This window comes from Brienomyrus brachyistius, unplaced genomic scaffold, assembly GCF_023856365.1.
Source record: "Brienomyrus brachyistius isolate T26 unplaced genomic scaffold, BBRACH_0.4 scaffold27, whole genome shotgun sequence".
Taxonomy (NCBI): domain Eukaryota; kingdom Metazoa; phylum Chordata; class Actinopteri; order Osteoglossiformes; family Mormyridae; genus Brienomyrus; species Brienomyrus brachyistius.
The window spans coordinates 3716961-3739387 of NW_026042306.1; the positions used below are offsets into that span (position 1 = coordinate 3716961).

The 22427-nt window shown below is 41.6% G+C and overlaps 1 protein-coding gene across 4 annotated transcripts; it reads right to left on the reverse strand.

The window, feature by feature from the left end:
• Window positions 1-2828: 2828 nt before the first annotated feature.
• Window positions 2829-19360, reverse strand: LOC125720914 (kelch-like protein 10). 4 transcript variants are annotated; one of them, XR_007385596.1, is made up of 6 exons: window positions 19198-19360; window positions 5685-6174; window positions 4702-5313; window positions 4034-4183; window positions 3038-3398; window positions 2829-2950 (listed from the first exon to the last, which is right to left on the reverse strand). XR_007385596.1 is itself a non-coding variant. In XM_048996828.1 (5 exons), the coding sequence occupies exons 1-5, from the start codon at window positions 19356-19358 to the stop codon at window positions 2903-2905; spliced, it is 1461 nt and encodes a 486-aa protein (XP_048852785.1). In that variant the 5' UTR covers window positions 19359-19360; the 3' UTR covers window positions 2850-2902. The 4 variants fall into 4 exon arrangements, 3 of the variants coding, with proteins under 3 accessions (XP_048852785.1, XP_048852783.1, XP_048852784.1); XM_048996828.1 differs by lacking the exon at window positions 3038-3398 and having other exon boundaries at window positions 2850-2950; XM_048996826.1 differs by lacking the exon at window positions 2829-2950 and having other exon boundaries at window positions 2957-3398.
• Window positions 19361-22427: the final 3067 nt, after the last annotated feature.

Here is a 22427-nt window from a genome sequence, read left to right on the forward strand (position 1 = left end):
GTTGCTGTACTAAAGGAGTATAACATTCGTCGTCATTATGAGACGAAGCACGCAGCATTTTCGCAATTCAAAGGTGATGCGCGAAAGAACAAGACCAGGGAGCTGCTGGCTAAACTTCACAGGCAACAAGGGACTCTTACACGGCCCTCGACAGCCCAGGACAGCGCGACACGGGCCAGCTTTGAGATTACTGCGCTAATTGCCCGGACTGGGAGATCATTTTCAACGGGTGACTTTGTTAAGGAGTGTCTGTCCATAGCTGCGACAATCATGTGCCCGTCACAGGCAAAAACTTTCTCCCAGATCAGCCTCTCACGAAATACTGTGACACGTCGTATTGAAGAAATGTCTCGAGACATTAAGGAGCAATTTAAAGCAAAGGCTGCTGGATTTGTCGCCTTTTCTTTGGCGTGTGATGAAAGCACGGACATTTCGGACTCTGCACAACTTTTGGTTTTCATACGGCGAGTAAATGAAAACATGGAAATAACTCAGGAGCTGGCTGGATTTGAGACACTGCGCAGCACAACAAAAAGTGAGGATTTGTTTGCAGCCGTTGAGCGAGTGTTGGATACGAACGGGCTGAGCTGGGAAAAATTGGTTGGGATAACAACTGATGGAGCACCTGCCATGGCTGGGAGGAAAACAGGCCTTGCCACACTAATTTCCCAGAAGTTTTCCCAATGTGGAGGTAAGGTGGCAAAATACCACTGCATCCTGCACCAAGAGCAACTATGTGCCAGATCAGTTGGTATGGGAGACGTGGTGCGTGACGTGATTAAAATCATAAACTGCATACGATCAAAAGCGCTCTCACACCGCCAGTTCAGAGCTCTTCTAGAGGAGGTTGATTCACAATACAAGGATGTGCTTTACCACCAAGAGGTGAGGTGGCTGAGCCGCGGGAAAGTCCTCAAAAGATTTTTTGAGCTGCGCCATGTCATCGCGGAGTTTCTGACAAGCAAGAACAGTGACACTCAAGTCCCCACAGATGAAAAATGGTTTTGTGACGTGGCTTTTATGGTGGACATCACTGACCTGCTCAACACCCTGAATATTCAGCTTCAAGGGAAGGATCAGATCATCACTGAGCTGTTTGACCACATAACGGCCTTCAGGTCGAAGCTGCAGCTACTCTGTCGACATCTGTCAGCAGGTTGGTTAATACATTGTACACACACAGAGACACACATACACATTCAGTTTTAATGGTGATAATGTCTATCATACTGTATTTTATGCCGTAAATAAGTCCCGGCCTTGTTAACTGTGTTGTGGAGGGACAGCGCTGTCCATGGTTCTTAAACTTGATTGACAGGCAGACATGCGCTTTGTTTGTCTTTTGGAGCTTGCATATTTTTTGTGATTGTAAAAATGCTTATGATTTAATCAAGTGATAATGGAGAGGAAATGTGGCAGCATGTACCTGCACCTCACATGATAAAAGTGCAGTTACTGGGATTGATATTATGTGGAATATGTTAGTAAGTGCATTTACTAACATATCCATATTCCACTGTTGTGCAGTTAAAAAGTATTGTTAAAAAGTATTATAATAAAATTGTAAGGCTAACTCTTTCAAAGTACATAAAACAACATTTATGTTGCAATATTTATTATTATTTGACGACTTAGCAGCTCTTTCACTTCTTCCCAGGAAACCTTGCACACTTCCCTAGTCTGAGAGAGGTCAACCTGGTGAAGCAGAGACTGCCTGAATATGCAGCACTTCTCAGACACTTGGAGCAGGACTTTGCGTTGCGCTTTGAGGACTTTAGGGAAAGTAGAGGTGACATGGAGCTGTTTTCTCAACCCTTCACCATAAGTGTGGACTCAGTGCCTGATCACATTCAGATGCAGCTAATTGAGTTTCAGTGTGATTCTGAGCTAAAGAATAAATTCATGTCACTACACCTGAAAGACTTCTACACACATGTCTCATCTGAAAGGTACCCAGACATTAGGAAACATGCACAGGTCATGTTAGCTTTGTTTGGCAGCACTTACATCTGTGAACAGACTTTTAGTGTAATGAACCTTAACAAGTCCAGGCTCAGAAGCACTCTGACTGACCCACACCTACAGGACATCCTCACCCTCTCAGTGAGTCAGCTGCAACCTAATATTGATAGGCTGATAAACGCCAAAGAACAGCTTCATGTTTCTCACTAGTGGTGCAATTATATTGTTCCTACTGTTGTTGTTGTGTTGCTGTTGGACATGCACTCTTTGACATTTTGCACTATATGTGATTACAAAAGTTTAGACGTGTTCTAAATGCCTATATATGACTTATTTGTCATATTTTGTTTATGTTATTTACACAGAAAGGAAGGTTAGATAACTGTTTGATAAATAAAACTACTTTACTTTACTATTAGTGTTTGTATTTTGTGTAAAATATTACATTTGGCCCGCGGTCCTCCGATAGATTTTCATTTTGGCCCACTAAGGGAAAATGTTTGGGCACCCCTGCCTTAGTGCTTAATTAGTAATCACCGATGGTTGCAGCGGAATTTCTGAAGAGAACCGTCAAACGAGAACAACGTTTATCCAAAATGGGAAATTTATGACGCTTTCACAAACTAGATAATATGAAAAAGAAAACTTTATTTTAAGTATGCAATGTCAGGAGAAGATTCAGCTCCCATCTCCAGCAGAGCTTCTCCCATGTCCTGGAGGACGCAGGGGACTGACTAGTACGAATGGGCCTTGTTCCATGCCTCCATTGTGGAGGCGGCTGACTGGAGCTGTGGCCTGTTGTGGCAGCAATCCCCGAACCCGCTGGTGGACAGCGTTGATGGTATGTTGGAATGCGGCTTCGGCGGTCGTTGAGGTAAAAACTCAGGTGTGGGAGGAGTTTAGCGAGGCCATGGAAAATTACTTCCGGACAGCTTCGTCTTCAAAGACCTCGATCCCACCAACACACCTTCCAATGAGGAAGTAGAGTCTGGGGAAAAAAAGAGGTGTCTATATAAACTCAATGTATGTTATAGGGAAAGAATTCGGGGTGGGGGGTTTAAATGAGGTTACGTACTGGGCATGCTGTTGTGGGCAGATGGGTTTCTCTCCTCCTTGGCGGCCATTAGGGACTAACGAGGTGAAGCGTATTCTATGATGCGGGGGTGCGCAGGCACTACGCAGCAGCTGAAATGCTGTCTGGCTCTGCTCATGTCCTGCGCACGATACCAGCTGCCTGTCCCCGCATCATAGCACTCCACCTTGTTAGTTACCCCAAACCCATCGTGGCCGCCCATCACAAATAGGAGGTCGTCCACCACTGCGATGCCAAACTCACTGCGCGGTGTGGACATGGGGGCCACAGCATGCCAGCGGTTTGTGGTAGGGTCATAGACCTCCATGGTCTGCAGGTGATCAGGCCTGTTGATACCGCCCACCTGAGAGATGCCAAAGATTCATTATCACTTGCTTGCCAAAAGGATGGGCAAACATCAACTTTCCCAAAGTCATGAACTCTTAAGCAATTTTCACCCTATGAAAGCAGGCGCCTTAGAACCTCCCATTGTCTATAGATGACACAAGCTTATATACAGAAGTCAACCTATATGCAATGAAAACATGGATTTGGGCAACAGAAAACTTGTATGATTCGGTGAAAACTGTGAGCCTTCAAAAAAGACTCCTTATGCTAATATATTTTGCTTTTTTATTGTTATTAGTTAAAACGAACACTTGAAGCTAATCAGACACTGAAAAAAACAACAATCTGACTAATTATATCTGGAACTAGGGAAAATAATTAATAAAAAATCTAAACTTTACAACCCGAGCTAGTAGCAGAGACCCCCCAGCAGATCCATTTATAACCCAGAAATTAATGCAGGGAGGCTAAAGAGGGTAGCATGTATGTTTTTTATGTGTATTAAGATAAGCCTTTGCAGCAGGTATTTCTGGCATTTAACTGTTTTGTTTGGTTTAAATGTATCACAATGAAAGACACAGCAGCAAAGACAAAAAAACCATGAGTCTTACAGGTAAAATGTGAGATTTGACACAGAAAGGAATCACTCACCGCATATATCTTCCCTTTATACGCCGTGACTCCAAGGCTGTGACGGGGAGTGCTCATTGGAGTGATCAAGCTCCATTCGTTTGTGAGGGGGTCAAAGCACTCCACTGTAGATAGGCTCTCTGTTCCATTGTGGCCCCCACAGATGTATATCTATGAAAACCAATTTAACTGTGAAGACCGTTATACTGTATATGACTGGGGTTTGGAGGTTACAGATAAAGTTCATTGTGACTCAAAAATAAAAGTATATGCTATGCATAGTGTATGACAGGGTTCCCCAGTCCCGTTCCTGGAGGAACACAGTTTGCAAATTTCCCTTCTCAAACACACCATAATCAGCTAATTTTCAGGTTTAGTATGGCTGTTTGAAAAGGGAAATCTGCAAAGAGTTTTGGATTCTGCTCCCCCAGGAACAGAATAAAGGAAACCTGACATGGGAACACCATTTCATCTATCTCACAAGTCTTGGATATGACACCACAGCACTACCCAATGTGCCACTAATGGAGACCAATAATGCATTTATCCAAATACTTAAATGTATTGAACATAGTAATTGTGGATTAAAATCAGCAATCTGAAGAGAAAGAGAACTCATGACTGTGTAAAATACTCCATTTCAAGGGGAAAATGAGGGTAAACAGTCAGACGCCCTCCCATTACCCTACCTTGCCATTCAGGGTGGTGGCGCTGGCATCGTTTCTCCTCTCATTCATGGACTCGAGCTGGGTCCATTCATTGGTTTTTGGGTTGTAGCACTCTACGATGTCGAGGGGCCAGAAACCAATATGGCCACCCATGGCATAGATGAGCCCATCGAGCACGACCACACTAACATTACAGCCCTGCCAGTGTATTGGGGCCATCTGCTGCCATGCTCGTGTGATCGGGTCGTATCTGCGCACAGTATCGATAAAGTTTTGCCCATCAAACCCCCCAATGCAGTACACAAACCCATCATGGTACACCGTGCCATGACCAGCTAGGTTGCTCTGCTCCTCCTGCGTGATATCCACCCAGCGGTCGGCCCGTGTGTCATATGCGTCGATGCAGTTTGTCGTGTGCATGTTCCATCCACCAACAGCCAGCAAAATTTCAGAAGGCAAGCGCGGGCGGATCAGTGGGTTCTCAAAATCAGAGAATGGACTTTCATCATGAAGATCATAGATGACCTTCATGACATCAGTGATAATTGGCCTGCACGCCGCATTGGCCTTCACCAGATCGTTGGCTTTGACGATCTTCATAAAGTACTCCGGATCCATACGAGCCATTCGAATCTACAAATGAAACAAGAATGAGAGAATTCCCATGAGTTCCTTAGTGCTTTCTGTGAATCTCTGGAGATGAGCAATTCCTAACATTAAGGATACAGCAGTAAGTGCAAATTTTAATTTCTTTAGCTGAAGCCATTTACTTTGAAAGTCTCAGATGTGTCAGCTAACACTTATTTCATGTAAGACATTTGAGTGTTTTGTTTTCCATTATTTGTTACACTCTCCCAGGTGTAATACCTGGAAGCCTTGGTTGTAGACTTATGGGACATGGAAATGGAGGTTCAGTCTCTAGCTACAGTAATAAGGACTTCACTCAATGAGCATTCTATTGTTATATACACAAGTCAATGAGAACATAGTATAACTATACTCACCTTGGGCAATAGGACTGAAATGTGGGCCTCTCGGGTGGCAGGCTCGTGCTCGATCCACCGGAGGATGGCGTCAAACACCACATCCTCTTCTCTGACATTCAGCTCATCCTGCTCTATGATGTCAGAAAGTTGTTCAAGACTTAGTTCTGGGAACTCGTTTGAGCTGATGGCAACCTCCTTAAAGTTTTTCAAGATGAAGTTGAATGCAGACTGGTGCAGCTCGTTTACGCAGTAGACATCGGCGATTTTAAGAAGGCCAATGCAGTTGTTGAGGCAGAGCTGCTCATGCAGGAAATCATAGCAGCGCTGTACGATGCCCAAGACACTGAGATAATCAGCAGCTGCCAGGAGGTTCTCCACATTGTCAGCTGTGATGACCACAGAGTATGTGTAGGCATACTCTATGACCTGCCTCAGTGTTTCTGGGGAAATGCCTGGGAGTTGGTACTCCCGCTTTCCTGAATCATTCCAGTCACTGGCGAACAGAGCCCTGAAACACAATCCAGAAGTGACTCATCTAATAAATATCGGTTTTGCAGGCAAAGTTAAATAAGGGGTTTTCTAAATCTTCTGAACCAGGGACCCCCAAATGGAAATTAAGCAGAGATAAGGACCCCCTGCTACAGATGATCTCATAGGCATCTAAGAACTAGGGACCGGTGGCTTTAATTCTTATTTTTCCAACAGTAGCTCCCCCTTTAATATATTTTACTTGGGCTGGTGGGCAAGTCCCCCGGAATACTTTGTTTTGCCTGTTTGACATGGTCCCCTTTTTATATATTTATACCATTATTATTATTATTATTATTATTATTATATAGTAAAAGTTAAGGTGGTACACTTATCAGAAATATTTCTGATCAGCACTGACCTACATTAATATAATTTAATATAATGTATATTAATATAAACTTTCTGTCATCCTAGAGCCTTATTGCCAAGGAGAAGTCATTGCTAACGAGAGATAAAAACTGACTCCTTGCTGTTTTCGCATCTTCATATATGGGTCACCGCTACTTACTGGAAGTAGGAGCTACAGCCACACAGAATTACTGTATGGGCGTTGAATTGAACACCGTCGGTGATGAGGACCACGTCACAAAGCTGTCCTGCCAGCCGAAGCTTGTTAAACACTTCGAACGCCGGGGACATCAGTACTCGCTCCATGTCGTGTGCCATCATAATTCAAAAATGTGGATATCTCGTCTCTCTCTCCTTTTTATATCACTCGAAATGACGTGTACATACGTTCTAAGACGCAAAAACCGCACTTTGCGTCACAGTTTCCTAAGATACCGTAATGTTTATTTTTAAATCTATATTTGAGACTCGAAATGGATTGGGGGGGGGGGGTATATTCTACGCACAATCAGCTGTACAAGAAGAACAAGTGAAATGTTTTTAACATCACTTTTGGAAAATGTATACCGTGCTTATCTTAGAATTTAAGTTTTGTATTATGTAAGAATAGTCAAATCACGAATTCCCGAAATTAAATAAATAAATAAATGTTTTCATATTTTTTCTCCTCCGCTACGTTTCTAAAAATGAAAAACAAAAAAGGTCCTTTACATGTCTGTCAGGAACGAGGTTTAAGTTCGCATCTTATTCCCTAGTTTCCACTTTAGACATAAGTCATTGAGCAACAAATGTCCACAGGACATTATTTTATGGGCTAAATCTGGTCGGCCCGTTGTGGCAATTATTTGGAACAAGAATAGTCCTTGAAAATTGGGCTGGGCGGTCCGTCTGTTTTGGTCAACATTTAGCACAAGGCGGACGTATTTATCGGACCGCATATATCCCCAATACGGTCATGAAAACAAATTGCAGCAAGTGTGGAATTATCACAATGATTATTGTGCTGTGTACACTTCACCCAAATCCTGAACGCTATTGAATATAATCGATTATGTATTATAGAGCAGTTATGTTAATCAAGGTACAGTGTGCAATATCACTCCATGAGCTATTGACCATTTTCCTGTTTTATGATCTTTTCTTGAGAAATCGTTTTTTATTTTATTTTTTGTAATTCCTCACTTCTGCCGACTAACTCCTCCACGTTTAATATATTTTCGTGCAGGTTTTTAAGTTTGTTTTCCTGCAGCTTCACGGCACCCATCGTTCTTGCGCACCCACACAGATGGACGAGTTAAGCTAGAAGTGGATGGGAGTAGTGGCAGGACAGATATTCCGAGGGCGCCCATTAAACGATGTAAGTAATTATTATTTATCGTTAGAATTCTCACTTAACACAGAATGTTGTCTTTGGCTGAAGTTTAAACAGTCGAGCTGAATTGTGGGAAGATAAGCTGAAGCTGTTCGCGTCCGCAGCTAATGCTCGCGCCATGACTAGCTAGCACATAGTGAAATGGTGAATGGATTTGGCGACATTTTCCGTTTGAATCGAGTACAGAGACGTAGGTGTTGTTTTGTTTGTGGCCCTGCTTTTACAATGCACGTGTAGCAAAGTGAAGTTGGGATCTGCTTGCGTCTTTTGCAGCTAACATCACACTCGATATAGCCGCAGTTTATTGTGGAATCGCCATTTTGGGTGTACACAACGCAAGAGCGCACGAGTGTTTATATAAAACAATTCCACTCTGGCTGAGTTTTCTTCTTATTATTATTTTTCATGCTATACTATATACAAACTTTTTACTTGTACATCTTAGGATATAGTTCATTGTGACAATATAAATGGTAGGAGAGAACTACAACAGCAACGACTGTGGGTTGGGGCTGGGTAGGGGATAACGTTTTCATAGTTGGGATTAGGGTTTTGCCCATAGACATGAATGCAGAGTCCCCATAAAGACATCTAGCACATCTTCTTCTTTGTGTTCTGGAATTGCTTCTTGTAGGTTAAGTTAGAATGGTTTTCACTGTTCTTTGGTCTGGAGAACAGGCTGATTAATCACAGTTGAGTTTTGTGGGCAATCAACCATATGAATATGTACATATATGTGTGTGTGTGTGTGTGTACAGTAGTGTGCAAAAAATCATAAGCAGTCAAAAGAAATTGTGTGATTGTTAGGGTCTGTAGCAGCTAATCACTGCTGTTAATAGCAGCTACTATAAACTACTGTTAATATAACTGCTAATAACATAACAATTTTCCCGTTTTTTTGTGTAATAAAGCCTATAATGTAATAATGTGATACGTTTTTGATTCAAATATGTTAGTATGATATTGGTAAGTTATTACTGTATCAGCCTTTATTACATTAAGGGGGAAAATTAGCACATTATTGGCAGTTATTACATTAACGGTAGACATCATATTATATATGTCTAATGCAGGGGCGCTGCTAAGGATTTTGGGTCCCATGAAAGGAATCTTGACAGGGCCCCCCACACAGTTTATTGGGGGCTTCTCTGGGCCCCCTCTCAGTCATGGGCCCCGAGAATCGTCATCGTTTACCCCCCCTTTACAGCGCCCCTGGTCTAATGCACGAAGCATTAACGTTAGATATGCTTGTACCACAACTTATTAGGCAAGAGAGAAGTTCTATTGCCCATTTTCATTGCAAACCAGCTTAACATTTACAGGATAATTAATTGCAAGTTCCGATGTAGGCTGCCATTCACACACACAACTGGAAATAATAAAATGCCTGGACAGAGCAGATACAGCCATTGTAGCCTTCGCTCCTGTCTGCTGCTGTATGCAAATCTCACTGAACCATTAAAGCTGGAGCAGAAGTGATGTCTCCGACTAATTGCTGGTTGTTAGAGAAGTACTCAGAATAATGAGAAATAAAGTAAGAATTGTGAGGGAAAAAAAATCAGAATTTCGACTTAAGTCAGAATTCTGAGATAAATGTGTGTTTTTTTTTCTACTCCAGATGGCAGAAAACTCTAAAATCAACAAAGCTCAAGAGTCATAATTCAGAATTTGTTCATTTAGATCAGAAACAGCTCTATGGGATGCTTTCGTCTAATCAGACTGTACCACATGGTTCATATGTAACACTTTTCTGGAGACCGCAACAAATGGGGGATTCTGAAACTGCCCGTTTGTTTGGAAAATTCCAGTCACCCTGAGTGAAAAAGGGTAGAACCCTCCCTCCTGTCCCACTGGCCTATGATTGCCTGATAGCAGGAAGAGACGGTCTATAAGGGAAAATACCCTTCAGTTTAACTCACAGAAAGACAATAAATAGTAGCACTTAACAAATGAGAGAATATTAATTGACTAGGACAAACTGAGATGAGCAACAGGAAATATAACTGTAAGCTGATAAGAGAAAAAGAAGGGGAAAATGGAGGGAAATTTGCTGCTTCTGATTGGATGCAAGCATGCAGGTCAGCTGATCCACCTGAATGTTTCCAACTCAGCAATCGGTGATGAAGGGTCAGTAGATTGGCTAAGTGTTGGAACCAGAAGCAGAAGCTGGCTTTCATGCTCTGGAGGGTCCTGTGGCATGAAACCTTAAGCAGTTCTTTACGCATATGATGCTCCTTTAGGGGGTGCCATAGACATTCGGTCTGCATATATATTATGTTTTATCAGTGTTTCTTGTGGACCCTCAGCAGTCCATGTTTTTGCTCTCTCCCAGCACCAGCTGTCTGGCAAGGAGCAAAAACGTGGATGGACTGGGGGTTCCTGTGGATCAGGTTGAAAAACATTGTTCTGTATTGTTTTTGTTAAATGACTGATATTCAGAATTTATTTTTGGGGCTTTGGCTGCATCCTGGTTATAATGTTTAATTGAGATATGAATTAATATGGAGAACACCACACGCACGGCACAAATTCTATGAAGATACTACTCATAAATTTAATGTGATAACACATGTGATAAAAATACAAATATAAGGGCTTTATTTGTATGAATAAAGCATTTCACATATCTAACACATGTGTCCCCAACAACCGTAGCCAGATATTAAATCTGTTCTAGAAGAGCACACTCATTGCTTGCTGTAAAAGCATGCAGGAGGTCCCAGCTGAGCTCTGCTATAGTTGTGCTCTGTGTATTATTCATTTGGCAGATGCTCTAAGACAGAGAAATGGTTGGAGAGAACAAGGCAATTAACAAATGCATGCAAACAAGTGGCATGTTACACAACAGGAGCAAACCATTACAGCATCCGATAACAAAGGAAAGCAGTTGTCTTGCCATAATTGCATTTTGATAGCTGTTCTAGTGCCTTAACCTCTATGCTCTGACTCCACTGTAAGGTCTAAGTTCTGTTCCCTCAGTCCATTATTCAAGAGGCATTTTCCTTATTTTGGTGAATGTTTCTGATTCTTGTTAGTGTCCACTGTTTCTGTTGATTAAGTCCAGTGATGCTAGCCACACCGGTAGATGCGTAACCTGGTTACCCACCAGGCAGGCAGATGGGGGCAGGTGGGCGAGGTGCAGCGTACTGTATGATGCAGGGGGGCACTGTGCAGCAGCTGAAGTTCCTCTTGGGTGTAATCATGTCCTGCGTACGGAACCAGCTGCCTTTCTCTGCATTGTAGCATTCCACATTTGCACTTATGGATCCTGCCGTCTGTTGGGGTCTGGCCACAGAATCTCATCAACATCACAAGCAATGTCTGCTCTTGCTAAGCATCGGGGAAAATATCCCCTTGTGTGCCGAATCCATCCATGGATTGACCTTACCTCAATATCTCCGCAGGCCTGTTCCATTGCCTGCAGAAGAGGCATGCGGGCATGTGGTTGGCGGTCATATACGCGCCATCTCCAAGCAGAAAAAAACTCTTCTATAGGGTTGAGAAATGGCGAGTAAGGGGGCAAATACACAACTTCAAATTGATCATGGTTGGTGAACCAGTTCTGGACGATAGCAGCCCGATGGAAACTGACATTATCCCAGACAACAACAAACCTGGGCTGCTCTGGTCTGTCCTGTACAACTGCATCATGAAGTGCATCTAGAAATGTGATTATGTGTTGCGCATTATATGGACCCAGTTTGGAATGATGGTACAGTAGCCCTCGGAGGCTTATGGCGGCACACAATGTGATATTTCCCCCGCACTGCCCCGGGACGTGCACAATCGTCCTTTGGCCAAGTATATTATGTCCCCGTCGTCTACTTTTGCTAAGGTTGAATCCAGCCTCGTCAACGTAAATAAATTCATGAGGCTGAGCAGCTCCATCCACGTCCAAGATTCTCTGCAACAAAAAATACATATTGTAGATGGCATTACTCAAAACACACAACTACACTACTACACATACAGAACCGCCCCACCCCACCACACAGGTACCTGTGTAGCTTTCCGAATATATCTATGTGGTACTGATCAAATGGTACATATTCAGCTGTTACTGGACTGCACCCATTCTGTATTGTAAATGTAAAGGACTGTTACACTTACCTGTACATATTCATGTCGAAGTCCTTTGACCCTGACACTGTTCCTCTCAATTGGGACCCTGTACAGTTGCTTCATGGTCATGTTGTGCTTTACCAGGATGCGTCTGATAGTGGTAATGCTTACTCGATTTATGTTGTTGAATACCTGCCTATCTTCAAGTATTTGTTGCTGTAGCTGGTGGAGACGGATTGCATTGTTTGCTCTCACTAGGTTCACAATGGCAAGTTCCTGCTGTTGTGTGAACAGGCGCTGCCGTCCACCCCCAGTAGGTCTTCTAGCCATTCTGTAGAAAAATGCAACCACAAATTGTTATTGGTTTGCTTCTTTTTTACAGTACTGTATATACTGTACTTTACTGTGTATACCATACACAGTACTGAAACATCTCAACACGTTATCATCGTATGTTTCACAAAACTACTACTTTTCTTCAAAAAGGAGCATTAGTCACCCTGAAATACAGTACATGTGATACGGCAATGTGATATGGTACAGTATTGTAAATACTCTAGATACAGTCTGAGTAGAGTAGAGAGTTGAAGACATACCTGTTTTCCAGTCGGAATGTCCTTATTATGGATGAAACTGTGAAACGGCTTAGATTAGGGTGGACTCTCTGCCCAGCTTCCCTCATAGTCAGGCCATGGTTTATTACATGGTCCACCAAAGTTGCTCTTATGTCATCAGAAATAATGGTCCTTGCATAGCCTCTTCGACCACTTCCTCCTCTCTCTCTCTGCCTGTCTTCCTCTTCCTCTACCTCTGCCTCTAGCTCTCCCTGCTTCCATGCTTGCAAACTTCTCAAAATGGCTTAAGTGAGGTGTATTTGTAGCTGGCTGATTGGTGTTCCATTTTGTAAGTAAGCATTTTCAGGTGTGTGTCTAAGTATTTTCAATTGCCCAATGTGTTTTGTATTTTGAATAGATGTGTTTTCCCACTGGTACCCTGAGATTTCATTTTTGAATGAAGTGTCTTATGTATGACATAGTGTGTAGTGTGCAGGAGTAAGTGTGTTGTAGAAAGGAGTGAGTGTGTTGCAGAATTGCAACTAAAGTGCTAACCAGAACTTTTATTTAAGGTATGGTTGCACTTTGTTTAAGGTATAGTAACAACAACTTCAAGTTACGTTACTTTGGTTTAAGCATGTGTCTATAGTGTTCAAGCAATGGGTAAAAACTGTAATAGCAGCAGCAAAGCTAACACCCGCAACCAAAAAGCGTAATGTTCCTAATAGAGTGGCTGATCTGTCCTGAAATCGTAAAACTGAAAAGTTTTCAAACACAGTATGTATATTATATAACATGTTGGATAAATAGATGTAATTTATTGGTGACTTCGTGTACATTGAAGTTTCTGCCTTTTAAACAACTATAAAGTAATGTTGTTTGTTATATAAAAAATGTACATTTAAATGTATGAAACAAAAAATGTATACACACACACATTACATTTTCGTTAGCTGTAAAATACAGTGAAGTGAAATCTCCATTATTTGCGTTGCAATATTCCACCACTAGGGGGCAATTTTGGACGAAGGAATCTCTTTAATGGCTGTTACCAACAGAAATGTTTGCTGCTACAGTATTCAGCTTTCTGGGTGTCCTGCAAAAAGAACTAGATGACTACAAGTAGGTATGGAATGCACACTGCCCATCTGACAAACCAGAAGCCACTTTTTGAAATGTAAATTTTATTATTGAAACATTTTGTTGGATTGCACTCTAGGTTTAATGGAAGAAACTGTGGATTCCATGTATCTCCTGAAAATCTTCATAGTCTTTGTGGAGACAATGATCTTCAAATTCACTTTGAGGTCTTGCAGAGACAAAATGAACTTGCTCCACCAGTCAGCTGGGTTACTGCCATGGAGAATTATATTGCATTCAAAAGTGTATTAGGTCTATAAGGTAATTCTGCTAACAAATTGTACAAAGCTCTCAAAATTATTTTGGTTTTCAGACAACAAATAACATTTTTCCAGCCTTTGTTCTCCAAATAAGACATTTATTTAAACGTTGTATACAAAAATAAATTAAGCATGTTCAATAAGAACACTTTGGCCATTATACATATTGCTGTGTATAGAGCCATTAAACTGCCCCCTTAAAGCTTTTTACTGCCAAACAAAGCTGTCAGGTCAAAAATCACACTGTTAAAAATGAAGTATAAAAGAATACAAAAATAACTTCTAACAACTTATAACACTTATTCAATAAGATTATAGAACAACATAATCATTGCATTGCAATTCAATCACCAGAGGTGGCGTGGAGTACAATAATTAACAGCTTGGCTTCAGGGAATGCCAAACCCTTCAGGGAATCCCAGTGTTATTTAACTGTCCCATTCTGTGTCCCTTCCCTGTTTGGCCAGTAGGTGTCATTGGTCATCTCGTCCCACGTGTTGTCAGTCTTTCTTGTCCTCCCCTGTTGTCAGTCTGTAGCGTTTCCCTTGTTCCCTGCCAACCACTTGTTGAGCACGTGGTTACCTGTAATTTCAATTCATTAACTTACTGTTTGCCATAGGCTTTTAAATACATTATAAATAATTTAAAAAAATAACATAACAAGAGATAATACTATGAATTTCCTCACTGATTAATTGTGTTGTGGGTTGGAACTCAGTATGGAGTCCCCACAAAGATACAGATACCTTATATGTGTGTGTGTGTGTGTGAGTGTAGCAGGGCCGTAGCACATCTTCTTCTTTGTGTTCAGGAATTGCTTCTTGTAGGTTAAGTTAGAATGGTTTTCACAGTTCTTTGGTCTGGAGATCAGGCTGATTAATCACAGTTGATTTTTGTGGACAATCAACCATATACATATGTACATATATATGTGTGTGTGTGTGTACAGTAGTGTGCAAAAAATCATAAGCAGTCAAAAGAAATTGTGTGATGTCACGATTGTTACGGTTTGTAGCAGCTAATCACTGCTGTTAATAGCAGCTAATAGCTGCTGTCTGTAGCAGCTAAACTACTGTTAATATAACTGCTAATAACATAACAATTTTCCCGTTTTTTGTGTAATAAAGTATATAATGTAGTAATGTGGTGTGTTTTTGATTCAAATATGTTAGTATGGTATTGGCAAGATATTATTGTATCAGCCTTTATTACATTAAGGGGGAAAATTAGCACATTATTGGCAGTTATTACATTAACGGTAGGTATCATATGTGCCCTTGAGAGGTAAAGTGGGCTATCCCACATGTCAGTCAAAAATGACTGTCCAATATTAATTATTGAGGGTCTATCTATCTTTTAAATATACTGAGATCTGTGCTACCTATGATACATATCAATTGTAGGGTATAGACACACTGATTTTTTTTTTTTTTAATTCAACTTTGGAGCTCATTTTCTCAAAACTTTGTTTTTGTGGGATAGCCCACTTTACCTCTCAAGGGCACATGTTATATAGGTCTAATGTACGAAGCATTAACGTTAGACATGATAAGCTGGTTACCCACCAGGCAGGCAGATGGGGGCAGGTGGGCGAGGTGCAGCGTACTGTACGAAGCGGGGGTGCGCAGGCACTGTGCAGCAGCTGAAGCTCCTCTTAGGTGCAATCATTTCCTGCGCACGGCACCAGCTGCCTTTCACTGCATTGAAACATTCCACTTTTGCAGTTACTTTGAAGCCATCGGAGCCTCCCATCGCAAACAGCAAGCCGTCCACCACTGCGATGCCGAAATAGCTTCTTTGTTGTCTCATGGGAGGCCCAGCGTGCCACTGGTTAATTGCAGGGTCATAGACCTCCATAGTCCGCACTGGATGAGCCCCGTTGGTACCGCCCACCTGCGAGACACCAATGGTAAGTGATCACTCGGGTACCAAACGGATAAGTAAATATCAGCTTTCTCGAAGTCAGGAACTCTTAAGGAATTATCGCCCTATAATAGCAGGCTGCACAGAACCTCCCATTGTCTATATAGGACACAAGCTTATAACTAATTTGTGTTCAACATACATGTCAACATAACTGCAGTGGAAAAAAAGGGAATTTGGGCAACAGAAAACCTGTACAATTCAGCGAAAACTGTCAACCATCAAAAAAATACTTCTTATGATCATATATTTTGCTTTTATTATTATTTTTATTAGTACTAAAAATAATACTTGTAGTCAGACACTGAAAAAAAAAACAAACAGAGCAATTACGTCTGGAACTACAGAATATAACTGTAATCAAAAATCTAAGCTTTACTAAGTGTATTCGTTTATAACCCAGATATGCAGGGAGCATATGTGTATTGAGATGGGCCTTCCCAGCAGGTCATTTCATCCACTGAATTCTTTTGTTTGTTTTAAGCGCATTACAATCTGTGACACAGCAGCAGTGACAAAAAATATGAGTCTCAGATAAATCTTGAGATTTGACTCCTTTGTTTCAGAGTACAAGAAAGGAATCACTCACCGCATAGATGTTTCCCTGATATGCCGCTACTCCAAGGCCACGTCGGCGAGTGCGCATGGGAGCGATCAAGGTCCATTCGCCCGTGAGTGGATCATAGCACTCCGCAGTGGAAGTGGTCTGAGCTCCATTGCTACCCCCACAAATGTATATCTAGGAAAGATGGTTCACAAGTGATGTGTGTTATGCTGTACATGATTGGAGATGGAGATCTAGAAAGCGTAAATGTACATTTAGCTAATGGATGTTTAATCCATCCACCTTCCATAAAAGTCTATTCAGTACAGGGTGGTGGTGAACCTGGAACCTACCACAGGAAGCACATGGGCATTGGTAGGGAATTTACAGTTAGTTGTGATCATTTCCCTTGTGAACCGCAGCTTAATCAGCTAATTAAGTTCACTAGGTTTGTTTGAATAGGGAAATCTGCAAATTGTTTAGGATTCTGACCCTCCAGGACTGGAATTGGGTAAAGCTCCTACGTTAACACCAGTTATTGTATCTCACAAGTCTTGGGCTGTGGGCAAAATTGCAAAAACACAGAGCTGGACACCACAGCACTGCCCAATGTGCCACTAATGCAGAGCGACAATGCAAGGTCATTTATGTTTTATCTAAACACTGACGTTTACTGAATAAACAATTATGGATTGAAATCAACCATTTGAAGACAAAGTGAGCTACTGAGTATGTAACATAATCAATTTCAAGGGGAAAATGAGGGTAACCACAGGCAGACGCCCTCCTATTAACCTACCTTTCCATTCAGGGTGGTGGCACTGGCATCCTGTCGCTCCTCGTTCATGGGCTGGATGATGGTCCACTCATTGGCATTTGGGTCATATCGCTCTACGATATTCAGAGGCGACACGTCTAAACGGCCACCCATCACATAGATGAAGCCGTTACTTACGGCCACACTGACACAACAGCGGCGCCAGTGCATAGGGGCCATGTGCTGCCATGTCTGTGCGACGGGGTCAAATCTGAGCACAGCATCGGTGAAATTATGGCCATCATAACCCCCAAAACAATACATGAAGCCATTTAAACACACACTGCCATGGCCGGACTGGCGAGTCTCCTGCCCCTGTGTTATATCCACCCAGCGGTCGGCCCGGGTGTCATAGGCTTCAATCCAGTTTGTCGTGCGCATGTTCCATCCACCAACAGCCAGCAAAATGTCAGAGGGCAAGCGCGGGCGGATCAGTGGGTTCTCAAAATCAGATCGTGGACGTTCATCATGAAGATCATAGATGACCTTCAGTACATCAGTGATGATTGGCCTGCACGCCACATTGGCCTTCACTAGATCGTTGGCTTTGACGATTTTCATGAAGTATTCCGGATCCATACGAGCCATCCGAATCTACACAGGAAACAATGAGAGAATGAGAGAATTCCCATGAGTTCCTTAGTGCTTTCTGTGAATCTCTGGAGATGAGCAATTCCTAACATTAAGGATACAGCAGTAAGTGCAAATTTTAATTTCTTTAGCTGAAGCCATTTACTTTGAAAGTCTCAGATGTGTCAGCTAACACTTGTTTAATGTAAGACATCTGAGTGTTTTGTTTTCCATTATTTGTTACACTCTCCTCCCAGGTGTAATACCTGGAAGCCTTGGTTGTAGACTTATGGGACATGGAAATGGAGGTTCAGTCTCTAGCTACAGTAATAAGGACTTTACTCAATGAGCATTCTATTGTTATATACACAAGTCAATGAGAACATAGTATAACTATACTCACCTTGGCCAATAGGACTGAAATGTGGGCCTCTCGGGTGGCAGGCTCGTGCTCGATCCACCAGAGGATGGCCTCAAACACTACATCCTCTTCTCTGACATTAAGCTCATCCTGCTCGATGATGTCAGAAAGTTGTTCAAGACTTAGTTCTGGGAACTCATTTGAGCTGATGGCAACCTCCTTGAAGTTTTTCAAGATTAAGTTGAATGCAGACTGGTGCAGCTCGTTTACGCAGTAGACATCGGCGATTTTAAGAAGGCCAATGCAGTTGTTGAGGCAGAGCTGCTCATGCAGGAAATCACAGCAGCGCTGCACGATGCCCAAGACACTGAGATAATCAGCAGCTGCCAGGAGGTTCTCCACATTGTCAGCTGTGATGACCACAGAGTATGTGTAGGCATACTCTATGACCTGCCTCAGTGTTTCTGGGGAAATGCCTGGGAGTTGGTACTCCCGCTTTCCTGAATCACTCCAGTCACTGGCGAACAGAGCCCTGAAACACAATCCAGAAGTGACTCATCTAATAAATATCGGTTTTGCAGGCAAAGTTAAATAAGGGGTTTTCTAAATCTTCTGAACCAGGGACCCCCAAATGGAAATTAAGCAGAGGACCCCCTGCTACAGATGATCTCATAGGCATCTAAGAACTAGGGACCGGTGGCTTTAATTCTTATTTTTCCAACAGTAGCTCCCCCTTTAATATATTTTACTTGGGCTGGTGGGCAAGTCCCCCGGAATACTTTGTTTTGCCTGTTTGACATGGTCCCCTTTTTATATATTTATACCATTATTATTATTATTATTATATAGTAAAAGTTAAGGTGGTACACTTATCAGAAATATTTCTGATCAGCACTGACCTACATTAATATAATTTAATATAATGTATATTAATATAAACTTTCTGTCATCCTAGAGCCTTATTGCCAAGGAGAAGTCATTGCTAACGAGAGATAAAAACTGACTCCTTGCTGTTTTCGCATCTTCATATATGGGTCACAGCTACTTACTGGAAGTAGGAGCTACAGCCACACAGAATTACTCTATGGGCGTTGAATTGAACACCGTCGGTGATGAGGACCACGTCACAAAGCTGTCCTGCCAGCCGAAGCTTGTTAAACACTTCGAACGCCGGGGACATCAGTACTCGCTCCATGTCGTGTGCCATCATAATTCAAGAATGTGGATATCTCGTCTCTCTCTCCTTTTTATATCACTCGAAATGACGTGTACATACATTCTAAGACGCAAAAACCGCACTTTGCATCACAGTTTCCTAAGATACCATAATGTTTATTTTTAAATCTATATTTGAGACTCGAAATGGATTGGGGGGGGGGGTATATTCTACGCACAATCAGCTGTACAAGAAGAACAAGTGAAATGTTTTTAACATCACTTTTGGAAAATGTATACCGTGCTTATCTTAGAATTTAAGTTTTGTATTATGTAAGAATAGTCAAATCACGAATTCCCGAAATAAAATAAATAAATAAATAAATGTTTTCATATTTTTTCTCCTCCGCTACGTTTCTAAAAATGAAAAACAAAAAAGGTCCTTTACATGTCTGTCAGGAACGAGGTTTAAATTCGCATCTTATTCCCTAGTTTCCACTTTAGACATAAGCCATTGAGCAACAAATGTCCACAAGACATTATTTTATGGGGTAAATCTGGTCGGCCCGTTGTGGCAATTATTTGGAACAAGAATAGTCCTTGAAAATTGGGCTGGGCGGTCCGTCTGTTTTGGTCAACATTTAGCACAAGGCGGACGTATTTATCGGACCGCATATGTCCCCAATACGGTCATGAAAACAAATTGCAGCAAGTGTGGAATTATCCCAATGATTATTGTGCTGTGTACACTTCACCCAAATCCTGAACGCTATTGAATATAATCGATTATGTATTATAGAGCAGTTATGTTAATCAAGGTACAGTGTGCAATATCACTCCATGAGCTATTGACCATTTTCCTGTTTTATGATCTTTTCTTGAGAAATCGTTTTTTATTTTATTTTTTTGTAATTCCTCACTTCTGCCGACTAACTCCTCCACGTTTAATATATTTTCGTGCAGGTTTTTAAGTTTATTTTCCTGCAGCTTCACGGCACCCATCGTTCTTGCGCACCCACACAGATGGACGAGTTAAGCTAGAAGTGGATGGGAGTAGCGGCAGGACAGATATTCCGAGGGCGCCAATTGAACGATGTAAGTAATTATTATTTATCGTTAGAATTCTCACTTAACACAGAATGTTGTCTTTGGCTGAAGTTTAAACAGTCGAGCTGAATTGTGGGAAGATAAGCTGAAGCTGTTCGCGTCCGCAGCTAATGCTCGCGCCATGACTAGCTAGCACATAGTGAAATGGTGAATGGATTTGGCGACATTTTCCGTTTGAATCGAGTACAGAGACGTAGGTGTTGTTTTGTTTGTGGCCCTGCTTTTACAATGCACGTGTAGCAAAGTGAAGTTGGGATCTGCTTGCGTCTTTTGCAGCTAACATCACACTCGATATAGCCGCAGTTTATTGTGGAATCGCCATTTTGGGTGTACACAACGCAAGAGCGCACGAGTGTTTATATAAAACAATTCCACTCTGGCTGAGTTTTCTTCTTATTATTATTTTTCATGCTATACTATATACAAACTTTTTACTTGTACATCTTAGGATATAGTTCATTGTGACAATATAAATGGTAGGAGAGAACTACAACAGCAACGACTGTGGGTTGGGGCTGGGTAGGGGATAACGTTTTCATAGTTGGGATTAGGGTTTTGCCCATAGACATGAATGCAGAGTCCCCATAAAGACATCTAGCACATCTTCTTCTTTGTGTTCTGGAATTGCTTCTTGTAGGTTAAGTTAGAATGGTTTTCACTGTTCTTTGGTCTGGAGAACAGGCTGATTAATCACAGTTGAGTTTTGTGGGCAATCAACCATATGAATATGTACATATATGTGTGTGTGTGTGTGTGTACAGTAGTGTGCAAAAAATCATAAGCAGTCAAAAGAAATTGTGTGATTGTTAGGGTCTGTAGCAGCTAATCACTGCTGTTAATAGCAGCTACTATAAACTACTGTTAATATAACTGCTAATAACATAACAATTTTCCCGTTTTTTTTTTTGTGTAATAAAGCCTATAATGTAATAATGTGATACGTTTTTGATTCAAATATGTTAGTATGATATTGGTAAGTTATTACTGTATCAGCCTTTATTATATTAAGGGGGAAAATTAGCACATTATTGGCAGTTATTACATTAACGGTAGACATCATATTATATATGTCTAATGCAGGGGCGCTGCTAAGGATTTTGGGTCCCATGAAAGGAATCTTGACAGGGCCCCCCACACAGTTTATTGGGGGCTTCTCTGGGCCCCCTCTCAGTCATGGGCCCCGAGAATCGTCATCGTTTACCCCCCCTTTACAGCGCCCCTGGTCTAATGCACGAAGCATTAACGTTAGATATGCTTGTACCACAACTTATTAGGCAAGAGAGAAGTTCTATTGCCCATTTTCATTGCAAACCAGCTTAACATTTACAGGATAATTAATTGCAAGTTCCGATGTAGGCTGCCATTCACACACACAACTGGAAATAATAAAATGCCTGGACAGAGCAGATACAGCCATTGTAGCCTTCGCTCCTGTCTGCTGCTGTATGCAAATCTCACTGAACCATTAAAGCTGGAGCAGAAGTGATGTCTCCGACTAATTGCTGGTTGTTAGAGAAGTACTCAGAATAATGAGAAATAAAGTAAGAATTGTGAGGGAAAAAAAATCAGAATTTCGACTTAATAAGTCAGAATTCTGAGATAAATGTGTGTTTTTTTTTTCTACTCCAGATGGCAGAAAACTCTAAAATCAACAAAGCTCAAGAGTCATAATTCAGAATTTGTTCATTTAGATCAGAAACAGCTCTATGGGATGCTTTCGTCTAATCAGACTGTACCACATGGTTCATATGTAACACTTTTCTGGAGACCGCAACAAATGGGGGATTCTGAAACTGCCCGTTTGTTTGGAAAATTCCAGTCACCCTGAGTGAAAAAGGGTAGAACCCTCCCTCCTGTCCCACTGGCCTATGATTGCCTGATAGCAGGAAGAGACGGTCTATAGGGGAAAGTAACCTTCAGTTTAACTCACAGAAAGACAATAAATAGTAGCACTTAACAAATGAGAGAATATTAATTGACTAGGACAAACTGAGATGAGCAACAGGAAATATAACTG